This window comes from Xyrauchen texanus, chromosome 39, assembly GCF_025860055.1.
Source record: "Xyrauchen texanus isolate HMW12.3.18 chromosome 39, RBS_HiC_50CHRs, whole genome shotgun sequence".
NCBI classification, from domain to species: domain Eukaryota; kingdom Metazoa; phylum Chordata; class Actinopteri; order Cypriniformes; family Catostomidae; genus Xyrauchen; species Xyrauchen texanus.
The window spans coordinates 4,350,459-4,364,529 of NC_068314.1; the positions used below are offsets into that span (position 1 = coordinate 4,350,459).

General features: G+C 35.1%; 1 protein-coding gene across 4 annotated transcripts in view; it reads right to left on the bottom strand.

The window, feature by feature from the left end:
* Positions 1 to 14,071, bottom strand: part of LOC127632762 (voltage-gated potassium channel subunit beta-2-like) — a 208,154-nt gene that overhangs the window by 11,615 nt on the left and 182,468 nt on the right. For all 4 annotated transcript variants that reach the window (XM_052111521.1, XM_052111519.1, XM_052111517.1 and 1 more), the window contains 5 exons: positions 7,339 to 7,383; positions 5,934 to 5,978; positions 4,261 to 4,304; positions 3,860 to 3,946; positions 2,522 to 2,607 (listed from right to left, as the gene is read on the bottom strand). In XM_052111521.1, the coding sequence (XP_051967481.1) occupies positions 2,522 to 2,607; positions 3,860 to 3,946; positions 4,261 to 4,304; positions 5,934 to 5,978; positions 7,339 to 7,383 (307 nt within the window). The remainder of the gene's footprint in view (positions 1 to 2,521; positions 2,608 to 3,859; positions 3,947 to 4,260; positions 4,305 to 5,933; positions 5,979 to 7,338; positions 7,384 to 14,071) is intronic.

Below are 14,071 nucleotides of genomic sequence, written 5' to 3' on the forward strand. Positions count from 1 at the left end.
CACAACTGTATTACGGGACATCACAACTCTACTGCGAAATGTAGTAACTCACACTAAACATTTAATTTATGCTTCAAAACCTACAGTAATTATTGTGTCAGTAAACTGACCAATGCCACCAAAATGAAAATAGTTTGTTGTCATCATGTGAGCCGAACTGGTCAAAATATTTAGATGTTTTTTCACCATGCAGTCACCCCTGGAAATGCTTGTTGTATACAAATTTCATTTTTGTTTTACTTTTTTGATGATACTGATCGCTTACTGTACTTTTCAAGAATGTCAGTTTTGTCAAGCTGAATGCTGTTGTTTATCGCACTGAGCTTTTTAGATACCAATTTCAACAGTAGGTAAAGGTTTGCTGGGAAAAGTCAATACTGAACAATACCACAGTACACAGAAAAAGGATATGCACATTTCTATGTATACAGTAAATGTATTTTTGTAGCAATGTGTTACATGCAAACAGAAAATTCACATTTGTATGTCAGTTTTTGCACATTTCTTACATGTAAAATCAAATATAGTGAACAGAAAATTGCCACAAAATGACATCCATGCAAAAAAACAAACAACAAAAACAAACCAATGAATAAACATTCCATGTCATAGATATTTATGGAATATACATGTATATCTGACAGATATTGATAATTGAATGGATCATTTTATATGTGATGGCTCACATGATGAAAGAATGTTTAGAAGTTGTGAAGAGTATGATCATTTCACTGAGAACCAACTCAAGCCATGTCATGTAGGTATCGTGCACATTGTAACAATTGCTTAAATGAATAAGAAACTCATATCTGGTGTGAAAAAGAAACAAATTTTTCAGAGATTTTAACACATTGTTTTAAAAATACAGTACATCCGGAAAGAATTCACAGCACTTCACTTTTTCCACATTGTTATTTATTTGTAAATAAATTGACAAAGATAAAAAAACACTTCTTTCACATTGTCATTATGGGGTACTCTTTGTAGAATTTTGAGGAAAATAATGAATTTAATCCATTTTGGAATAAGACTGGAACATAACAAAATGTGGAAAAAGTGAAGCGATGTGAATACTTTCCGGATGCACTGTAAATATATATGTGTATATATATACATATACATACATACAGTGTAGTCATACAGGTTCTTATTTGTTCTTACAGTGCAGTCATATTGGTTCTGATTTGTTGTTGCTGTAGTTTCTGAAGCACGAGCTGTAAAGGCACATCCCTCATCCGGAATGAGGGCGGGGATCAGCAGCTCATTTACATTTAATGAGACACATTAAATCAGTGTGATTTTGATTCCACCCAAAAATAGGCATTTATAACATGGTATAATATATGATCCGTGGGGTATTTTGAGCTGAAACTTCACAGAAACATTCTGGGGACACCTGACACTATTTTACATCTTGTAAAAAGAGGCATAATAGGTCTCCTTTAATAAAAGTGAAGATAGGTCAATTAATCAGTTTAGACAAGTTATATTGAGATTTAACAGCATAGTAGCTACCTTAAACTGTTTATCACACAGTTATAGCAGGCAATCACTGTAATGTAAAAAAAAAAAATTGAAAACATTTAAGAAAAAATAAAAAGATTTTTACATAATCCTCTGAAATCAATCTCTGAAAACATTGTTTTCTCAGGTGCAAAAAGTCACAACATAATTTTAAAAATTAACATCAGCCTTCAACATGCTCCAAGTGATCAAGGGTTAAGGGTGTTCCAGTCAAACCCTTTGCATGTCTTCCGCAGTAGAGGACACTCGCACAACGCAAGCAGTGACGTACATATTAGACCATGACACGGAGTGAAGTTTGTAAGGGAAGGGGATACAAATATAAATGGAATGAAGCCCAAGACAAGAAGGTAAATTCGCTCCATGTGTGAATTGCTTGTTAGGAAACCATTGTTTCGATTCAAAATGTTAATTGTGGCAAGAAATTGCTATGAAGATTCGCGTTTAGTGTGAAAAGGCCTTTAGGCTGCATTTACACTTCAAGTCCATTATTTTGATACAAACCCCAGTGTTTACGTTCACTTTAGGCCTAAATGTCTGTCTACGTTAACGCATCACCAATGAGCACCAATTGCATAAAGAAAAAAGAATGATCTTGTGATTTTAAGTATTGAATGTGTATTTGATATTGTAATCATTTAAATGAAGATGGCAAAAAACAGAACACCCCCACTATATTAATCTGTGATTACATAAAAGTTGCGCGTAGTGATACTGACGAGGAAACAATGAAAACAAACAAACATACAGATAACTGTTTAACATTCTGTCATTCACCACTGTGAAACTGTTTGTGTGACTCAGAATAAGCAGTATTGTTTTAGGTCTTCAACCAAGTCCTTTATATTTTACCACCTCACTGAAAGTACCTATTTAAACAGAGGCATCTTTAGATTCTTCAAGTGATTAAATGTCCTTTAAAAGTTCTTGAAGGAATCTACAAGAACAAAAGCAGCCTTGGTGGTTGATTACAGAGTTAGAGGAAAGACTGACTCACCATGATTTCCATCGGACTCCAGCGTGATGTGCCCCAGTACATCGCCATTCCCTGATTGATCACATGGGTCATCGCTCGCACCGTCTCTGCCAATCAGATTACAGATTCCCCAAAATGTATCGCACAATACATCACTATGCCATTTGGGTGAACAGATGAAAAATTTACGATCAAAACAAAAGCAGCTAGAATAATATAAGGGAGGAGTGTTTAAGTGATCAATCGTTTCTGGAACGAGCTGGAGAATTTGAATCAATATATGTGAGACAAAACAAATAACTGCTGCTGCTTCAGGTCAATATGAATTTGGGGAAAACAATGCCTAAAACGAGTGCAGAGAAATATCTATCTTTAATAAACAACGGCAGCTGTGTAAAAACATTCGTCTTAAGAGCTGGGAAGTAATTTATTTATTTTGCTGATGGCCAAGCTTGATTATATGAGTTCTGTGTGTAAGAAATGAGAGAGAAATTAACTACCGAAGTGGCGAGCTGTATAATGGCAAGCACAGTAGATGGTTACAGGCACTCAAGCTGGTTTTGTTTCAACCATTAAACAGTGTGAACATTCTAAAGGGCAGCTCGACCAATGAAAGCAGATCAAATAACATTCCTGCCTTGATTTTCAAAGAGCCGCCACCTCTTCACTTAAAACAATTGTCGAGATTTTATCAGGTTGGCAACTTACAAAAGGTCAATGTGCATGTTAAAAAACACTTTGTTACTTAAGTCTTCACTTATATAGCGCCTTTTTAACCTTAACAGTATTCAAAGCGCTTTACACTGTGACTCATTCACCCATTCATACACCTGCAAGGTGCTAGCCTGCCATTGGGAGCAACTTGGGTGTTCAGTGTCTTGCCCAAGGACACTTCAGCATGTGGAGTCATGTGGGCCGGGAATCGAACACCAAACCTGCAATTAGTGGCCGACCCCCTATACCACCTGAGCCACAGCCGCCCCAAGTTTGCCCTTAAGTTTAAAAAGTTATCACCACAAAGAAGTGCACCATACAATAGCACCCAGTGGCACAAGTAAAAAGAACCCATGCCCGAATATCTATGACATTTTGGTCTCTAAATAAGTCTTGGGTTTCCTCCTTCAATAATGGATTTTTTTGGCCCATTTTATCGACCACCAAGCGAAGATCATCAATCACGCGATCTGAACCATTAGAAAAGTAACAGAACACCTCTTTTACAAGCCAAACAGTCGGAGATATCATCAGTGCTTGTAGCAAATCTCTAACCCAAGCAAGCACCACTAATAACGATTCATTAACAAATGAATATGGGGTTAGGTTTATATTGATAAAGAGAGCAATGATCTTAAGACTTACCTTCCATGGGAGTGTTGGGATCTGGTCTGTTTGCAAACACTACATCCACATATTCTAACTGCAATCTCTCCAACGATGCCTTTAAACCTATAGACAAATTTCAAAGATATTTAAAAGAGCCCACAAAATTCCTCTATCCATGATCTTGAGGGGGAAAAATCCACCAACTGGAAACGCACCAAAAGAGCTCTGCAGCGACCGCACACTTCCATTTCCCAATTGAGCTGGTCTCGCTACACTCTCAAACTACTTAAGTATTTGCATATATCTGAATATTTTTCAATAAAATTATTGTTTCTAATTCTATTGTTTCTATACTTATAATCCACAACTTTAAGTGCCATAAAGTGATGTAAAACAATGTTTTTTTGTTATAGTGAGCTGTTTTATGCTGAACTCACCTTCTATAATGTGTTTTCTAGACAGTCCTCTCTCAGTCTCTGCTCTGGAGAACAAATACAGTGTTGTTATGGAATTATGCATGTTATATATCGTAAATTATATTGCAAAAAATTACTTGATGAAAGACTGATATCAAACTATAAATAGATTTTATCCAACTCTTGATTGATAGAACATTTAATATGCAATAATAAAAAAAAACTATAGGCCGATAAGGCTACAAGGAGGCCTACAACCTGACTCAGTTACACAAGTTCTGTCTGGAGGAACGGGCCAAAATTCAGGCAACTTATTGTGAGAAGCTTGTGGAAGGTTCCCCAAAACATTTGACCCAAGTAAAACCATTTAAAGGCAATTCTACCAAATACTAACAAAGTGTATGTAAACTTCTGACCCACTGAGAATGTGACAAAAGAAATAATGCTGAAATAAATTATACATTTTTAAAATTAAGTAGTGATCCTAATTGACCTAAGACAGGGAATGTTTTCTATGATTAAATGTCAGGAATTGTGAAAAACTGAGTTTATATGTCTAATGTCTTTGGCTAAGGTGTATGTAAACTTCTGACTAAAACTGTATATAATAAACAAACAAATCATATAAAAAAATAAAGTCACAATTCAAATGTGTCCCATGTGCCATAATACAGAGGGAAACCCAATTTAATTGTGCATGTGATTAACCGCAAACGCTCTGCGTTCTCCTGTCACCGGAGCTCACATTTTGAGGGAAGCACCGTTGATGGGTAAGCACGTATAGAGGAGAGTGAAACTTCAATCAGTCCACACACATCCGTGTTCCACGTGAGAAGCATGTTTAGCACTTATAAAGCAAGATAAATACAATAAAGTTGCTGCATTGCGTTAAGGAAATGTGTACGGACGTGGCTGGTATGAGAATATCAAAATAAAGGTGCATCTTAAAAAAATAGACATCGATGTTTAAGCAGTGAATAGATAACCGCATCTTTGAATATTTGAATGATGTTCTGATCCAGACCGATGGATCATTACACCCCATTAGGTTGATACCAATACGTAGCCCCTTACAGTACCTTATTTTGTCATCAGATCACTATTTTGCTCAGGAATTATACTTTTACAAAATTTACAATGAAGTATATAATCTATTTTATATCATTTCTATTGAATGACTGGATCTGTTGAACACATGACATGCCAAAATTGGTGACAGAGAGCCAATGAAAGATGAAAAACATTATAAATATCCATTCAACATGGTTTTTTGGAAACAAATAATTTTGGAAGGTATTTCTTTATACAAAACAAGGCAAACACATAATACTACTACTAATAAAATAAAATAAAAATCTAAACTTTATACAACACAGTACATTTGTGTAATTAATTATAAATAAACAATTGTTTTTTCATATTGCCTTTAGAATTCTTGTGACCGATATACCAATGGTTATAATTTGGTCAATATTTGGCAGACACATTGGTACACTCCATACGTTAAAAGAATACGTATCAGTTTACCAGAACTAAAAAGCAGCAGATACATTAGCTATTTAATACAGCTCACATATTCAAAGACCTATTTAATTAAAATCAAATTGCTCTTGAAAATCAAAGCCAAACACAAGTATTTTTTGCCTAGTGTCATTATTCATTTTTAAAAAAATCAAGTAAATAAATATACATACTTTCCACCCCAAAATATTTTTGTTGTAATGACTAAACTGGAGCGTCTGCAAAAAAAAGAGAATAATTTCAAATTAGGTCACATGTAAGTGAAAAGCTTTAAAAAAGTAATTACAGAGTTACAAACAATTACAACAGAATAATGGCTTGAGGTTACCGTTTTAATTTAAAATGAACAAAGAAACACATTCACAAGACATAAATAAACTTGCTCTCTGCAAAGGTGAGATGTTGTGTGCCCTGATACTGATGCATACTGACTAGCACGATGACTAAGCAGCACGCACACACACACACGCACATGTGCGCGCAAACACACACACACGCACACACTTGTAAAGATCATCTCCTGTGGAGAGCTCAGTTACTTTGCTTCTCATTAACCGTGTACTTCAAGAGCCCACCAAGCTTTGAATTAATACATCTTACCAAGGGCCTCTATTAAACATGACTAGATTATGTTACTTCAAACACACATACACTGATCAGCCACAATATTAAAACCACCTGTCTAATATTGTGTAGGTCCCCCTTGTGTTGCCAAAACAGCACCAACTTGCATCTTAGAATAGCGTTCTTAGATCATATTATTCACATCAAAATTGTACAGAGTGGTTATCTGAGTTACCATGGACTTTCTGTCCACAGAACTGCCGCTCCCTGGATGTCAACAATCATCCATGTGATTATCTAATCAGCCAATTGTGTGGCAGCAGTGCATAAAATCATGCAGATATGGGTCAGAAGCTTCAGTTAATGTTCACATCAACCATTAGAATGGGAAAAAAATGTGATCTCAGTGATTTGGACCGTGGCATGATTGTTGGTGCCAGACGGGCTGGTTTGAGTAGTTCTGTAACTGCTGATCTTCTGGGATTTTCACATACAACAGTCTCAGACTATTGAATGATGAAATGTCAGAATGATGCCAAAAACAAAAAAACATCCAGTGAGCGGCAGTTCTGTGGATGAAAATGCCTTGTTGACGATAGAGGTCAACAGAGAATGACCAGACTGGTTTGAACTCAGATATCCGCTCTGTACAATTGTAGTGAGAAGAATATAATCAGAATGCTATTCTGAGATGCGGATTGGCTCTGTTAGGCAGCAGAAGTGGGACATATGCAATTTTAGGCAGGTGGTTTTAATATTTTGGCTGATCTGCGTATATCAGGACATCAAGTACACAACAAACACAGACTTGTGACTGTTCAATAATTTAATATCTAGATAGGACATCTACGAAGCGAGCTGGAGCATCAATATTTGATATTTTTGTCTGTCAGCTGTTTATGGTGGCACAATTGCACAGCTCATGTGATCTCAGAGCCACTGGGCCGTGTTATCAGTACCAGATAAGAGACGGCTGAGAGGAAATGAAAAGCTGTGCACTGTTAATCAATATACCTCCATCCTTTCTTCTTTATGATGTTGCCCAGCACCATCTCAGCCCTGGAACAGAAAACGAGATGGTTATCGGCCTAATCCATCATCTTATTGACATTTACAGCCAACACGACTGGTAGCTGAGGAAACATTTCAGAGTCTTGTTAAATAGATATTCTACAATGTATTCATAGAAATAAAAATAAAGAAAATATTCAGTGACAAAAGATTATTATTTGCACACTTGAGTAAAAACTTTTTGGTATTTCTTTAACTTTGGGCCCTTTTGGTATCCCTGGGGTTAATTTCAGGGGCATAGGAATGGTGGGGGGGGTACATTCTAAATATCCTCAACGTCTCTTCACAATATGACATTTATAAAGAATTTATTATAAGAATATGTGATTTTCTTTAAGAAACATCAGCATTTTTTATACTGTTATTTCTAAAAGTGAAAAGTGTTATAATTGTTGCTATGCCTCTGGTCAATTTCATTACATCAAACACATTTCAACTTTTCAATCTTTTTGTTATATGAGAGTCTCATTCCAAATTAAATGTCTCATTCAACATTATAGTAAGTAGACATTAAAGCAAACAATTGAGGGGTCAGGTATGTGAATACGTGTTAAAACTACCGGTGTGCTAAAAGCCCTGAATAAAACTGCCTCCTTTCCATAAGTAGACACGGAGAAGTGTCAGAAACAGTTCCTATGGCAGCCATTAGTGGCACTGGGGGTGCAAATTGGGCTCAATGTGGATACAGTAAGCACTGTGATTTTCCCATTAAATGAGATCTCCCCCAGGCTGCACACAAGTCAAGTCAATGAACTGCTATGCTGTAATTCAACCGCAGTAGTCTACACTACCAAACACCTCAAATCCCACCCACCACTTTTCCCTCTCAAATACCGATCTTCAATTCCACACTGAGAACTTTTGAGAAAGGGGAAACTTTTAAATGAATAGTTCACCCAAACACAAAAATTACAGTATGTTTTCATTGTCATTATGACTCTTTTGTCATTCCAAACAGTCACTGTTCACTTTAATGAACATTCTGCAAAACATTTCCTTTTGTGTTATACGAAAGAAAGTCATATGGATTAAGAGAGAAATGAGGGTGAGTAAATAATGGCAAATTATGATGATGAATTGTGTGTGAGCCATTTCCTTCCTTGCATTTAATGTTTCGAGCCTACGCACCTAAGATTTGTGGTAATAAAAGGCTTGCAGTGTTTGGTGTGGACAACATCGGGAATAAATAATGGCATAATTTTAATAAATCTGATTATAAACTATTACATGAAGTCAGTCTGCACATGCATTGAAAGAAACAGTTTGTCACTTTAACATGAGTGAGCTGTCTCTTCCACACCTGTTCATCACTGCCACAACCATTCAACAATTGTCAGGTGACAAACACGTTTGAGGAGCTCACCAGAGATATATGCTCGTTGCGAACAGTAATAACAGGGGAAAAACTACTAGGTAGCCAGTGTGTCATGACAGAACAGATCATCTCTTATATATAGGGCAATTTCACTACAAAAAAAAAAAAATAAAGCACTGTGTAGGTTTTTATTTTACAAAGAACCACACTTTTACAATTCTCAAGCTATATATCTATAAACATTTGATTTATTCTTGATAATTACCTGTGTTCATAATGTATTAAATAGCAAATGTATCATTATCAACTCGCCTCATTAATATTAAAAAAAATATTAAAATCTTTTTTTTTTTTTTTTAATAATATTCTAATAATAATGTTACGTTAACATTTAAAAGAATAGTCTTAGTAGATGCTGAACAAAATTCAGAATTAATTTAAGAAAGAAATTAATTAGAAAATCATAAATTGATTGTAAATTATTACCTAATAATATTTGCATTAAAAACACATGACACTGTCCTTGTCGAAGCCTAAAAACTCAATTGAAGCCACAAGTTACAGGTCTTCCCATGTTCTAATCTGTGGATGATTAGATCTAATCGATTAATGATCGATTAGTCGATTAATGATCTAATCGCTCTACTTTGTGTTTTATAGATCATTTTCTTATAAGACAATGTCAAGTGACGTTTTGCCATAAGGGTATAGCCCCTCTTCTTTAATGGCATTTCCTGATATCTTCATTCAGTTTGAGCTAGTGTCACTTTCACATCTAAAAGAGATTGTCACACACTTGAAGACTACTAGTTCTCACTGTGATACATTTCCTCCTCATCTTCTTAAAGAGATGGTAGATGCTTTGGGTCTTTTTATTCTTTCTATTGTTAATAGCAGTCTGATTGATGGTAATGTTCCACCTAGTTTTAAACATGCAGTTATCCAGCCCCTCCTTAAAAAGCCCATTTTAGATCTGTTGGACAAGACAAATTTCCATTTATGTAAATTTTTTTTGAAAAAGGTCGTTTTTATCCATCTTATTACATTTATAACTAATAATGATGTTTTTGATTATAATCAGGGTTTAGACCAGGTCATAGCAGAGAGACAGCTCTCTTTAGGGCAACAAATGATATATTGTTAAAAGTTGATTCTGGTAGTTGTGTTGCCCTGATTTTATTGGATCTTAGTACGGCTTTTGACACAATTGATCATGCTGTTCTGATTGATCGGCTAAAACAGTATGTTGGTATTCATGGCATGGCACTAAAGTGGTTCATTTCATATTTGCACGATATAACGTTCTCTGTAAAAATGGAAAATTTCTCATCATCAGCAGCATCAATTAAATGTGGGGTTCCACAAGGTTCAATTTTGGGACCAGTTTTATTTTCCTTATATATGCTACCCCTCGGCTCAATGTTTAAAAAACATGGCATTTCTTATCACAGCTAAGTGGATGATCCTCAAATGTGCCTTCCTTTGAAGTCGGGTGATGATAGTACTTTTAAATATCTTTTTAACTGTCTCTATGATGTTCAAATTTGGAAGGCTAAAAACTGTCTACAGTTAAATGAGAATAATTTTTATTTTTAATCAAAATGGATGTGTACAGGCAATACTAACAGACTCATGCCCGTCTATGAATACACTCTCCCGTGTTAAAAATGTGTTTGTGATTTTTGACTTAAATTTGATAAGCAGATTAATGTTGTTGTGAAGTGTAGTTTCTTCCATCTTAGAGCCATTGCAAAGCTGAAACATATTGTGTCATTTACTGACCTTGAGAAATGAATTAATGCATTTATTTAATCTCGCTTAAACTTTTGCAATGTCTTATACTTCATTATTAATCAGTTTTCCCTGTCTCATCAGCAGCTAGTTCAAAATGCTACTGCAAGGCTTTTGACTAATACCAGGAAGAGAACATACAGTATATCTCTTATAATATATTATACACACACATATAAACATACCTGATTTGTGAATTGATTTGTTTGTGTGCATTAATGAGAGTGTCACACGGCTTCTTTACTGCATCCATGCAATGTATGATTGATTGGAAATAAATGCTTCTATTTTTGCTGTTTTCGATCAACAACTGACTGTAATGAACAGAAAGATTGTTAAAAGTGTTTTCAATGGCAAACTTTTCTTCTCAACACACAGTGAAAGGATCTCAGTGCTAAAATTCTTCGCCACTATAATACTCAATCACTGGCAAGTAAAATCTGAAAATGTACCAGTCAATGGCTAATCACACACATTTTAGTCATATAGCGTGACATTTGATTACATATGCGAGTAATTTACTAACAGTGTAGAGGGTTGCGCAGAGTGATTGTTCAAAACAAGACTGTTCACTATTTTTATTGAACCCTTAGCAGCAGCTATCCACCAAAACCCAGCAATCAAAGGTATTGAAACACTACAACAAACACATAAAATTTCACTTTATGCAGATGATATTCTACTATTTATACAAGAACCTCTAGCATCTACTCAAGAAATAATTAAAACAATCCAGTCCTTTTCAAAAATATCAGATTACGCAATAAACTGGAATAAATCTTCCGTCCTCCCTTTACATAAAACCAAATGGGATGTGGCACCCCACCAATCACCTATACCTATATGTCATGATTACATCACTTACTTAGGCATTAAGATTTCCTCCAGACTGTCAGAGTTGGTAACACTCAACTTAACACTACTGCTAAAAAAAATAGAAGACGATTTGCTTCGATGGCTCAACCTTCCAATCTCCATAATTGGCAGGATAGCAGTAACAAAAATGACGACTTTACCAAAAATTAATTATCTATTTTCAATGATTCCAACCCACCCCACACTCACCTGGTTTAAATCACTAGACTCCGTTATCACTCACTTCTACTGGAAAAATAAAACACCAAGGATAAAACTCACTACACTACAAAAAAACAAGGTTCAAGGAGGACTAGAAGCACCAAATTTTTATTATTACTCAATGGCTAACCAACTGCAATACATATACAAATGGATCCACCCCACCCAATCCGATACTATATGGCTAGATATAGAACAATCACTATGCAAAGAATTAAATATAGCTGACATACCATTCCTCACCAAATCAATCAAACAACACACATGTTTTAATGCAGTAACTATATCTGCCACTCTGACAGCCTGGTGGAAATTTCACCAAATCACAAATTCTATACTAGCTCCATCTAACCTCACCCCACTGTGGAATAACCGTGACTTCATAAGCAATAAGAAAACACTGAATTTTGGCACATGGGCTGAAAGGGTATCACCCACATTAACCATATTTTCAAAACTAACACATTAACAACATTTCCATAATTGGCCCAGGAGTTTGGCATCGGGAGCAATGAATTTTTAAAATACTTACAACTCAAATCTTCTGTTCTGGCAAAAATAAACATCAGAGCCACAAATTTAGAACTTCCACCGGCAATATCTGACTTGGTTAACATTTCCTCTCCAAAGAAACTTCTCTCTAAAATATACAAAATGATTTCAAATCAACTTCAGACCATAGACTTACCAACAATAAAATGGGAAAACGATCTTTCAATAGCTCCTGATACCAACTTCTGGACCCAAATCTGTAAAAACATCTTTCTCATGTCCAAAAATGTGAATCTTCAATTAATACAATACAAAACACTTCATAGAACACATTACACAGGCAATAGATTAGCCAAAATGGGTTTCACATCAGAAGTTTGCACACATTGCAATCACAATTCTATAGATACATACATCCATGCAACCTGGCACTGCACTCCAATCAAGCACTTTTGGGAAGAGGTCACACAGTCACTATCCACTATGGTCGGCTACCACATCCCACTATCGCCCTCTCTTTGCTTGTTGGGGGACCTCACAATAATCACTGATAAAACTATAAACTCTAAAATGCTCCTCATAGCTCTAACCATCGCAAAGAAAACGATCCTCATGAACTGGAAAACTCGTAACAAAATACACATTAACCATTGGAAAAACCTTATTACAGACTTCATTACAATGGAATACACATCTCCCCCTTATAATTATGGATCTGAAACCGACCTCTGCCATCCAACACTTTCTGATCTCTTACAACTATGAATCCTCTCTCTCCTTTCAACTTCGACTCCTCCCACCTTTTTAATCAACCCACGGATATTACTATATTTTTGTCATCATTGCCATTATTATCATTATTGTTACTGTTATGATTACTATATATATATATATATATATATATATATATATATATATATATATATATATATTTTTTTTTTTTTTTTGCTTTTTTTTGCTGTTGTTATTGTCGTTGCTCTCATCATTGCTATCACCATTGCCATCATTGTCATCAGTATCATTATTGTTATTATTAATACTATTATTATTATTACCATTGTTAGTACTGTTTTGGAATTACTAACCTGGTGTTTTCACCTGCTGTAGTTAAATCAATTGATTGTTTCCAAAATTCCCCCTAATCTTTTCATGTGTTTTTAATGCATCACAACGTAGAATAGAGAGGAAAAGAGAAAAAGGGAAAGGGGGAAAGGGGAAAAAAAGGATAAAAATAAAATAAAATGTATGTATGTATGTATATATACACTGAAAAACCTCAAACACTTAGGCAGGCAAGACAGGAGAGAAGTGGTTTCCATGGGACAGCATCTCTGTCCCAAGTTGAGACACTCTCACACTGTACCCCTTGTTTTAATGCACATTAAACACTACACATAACATACAAAAAAAAAAAAAAAAAAAATAAATAAATAAATAAATAATTTTTAGGAGAAAATAGGGATTGAAGAGATGTGGGGGGAGGGTTATCTTATTAAAGTATCTTTTATTTTTGAAGAGTGCTGACAATGGTAATTGTTACATAGGAGGAAAGATGGAAATAAGAATAGAAATAAAAATTTACTGATACAATGTTGGCAGCATGTTAGTAGTGAGGAGTGGTGGTGGTGATGGTAATGATGATGGTAATAAATAATAAATGGTTATTTTGCTTATGCACACACACACACACACTGTTATTTTCATTTCTGGAATTATGGAATTACTATATTGTTCGTTAATGCACTATTTTGGTTTGTATGTCTGTCTGTTAATAAAAAAAAAAAAATAAAAAAAACAAGACTGTGTAAAATCGATATTTGTCCCAGCCCTACCCCCAATTGACAAACATAAGCTATCCCGAAGAAAGGTGTAGTAAAGATAATCAAGCAATCAAAGATGACCAAACACCTTTCATCTAAATTGATTCACAGTAGTTAAACGGCGAAAGATGGCATGCTTTGATTTAGTGGTCATTAGCTGAAGAGTGCAGTTAATTAGTCC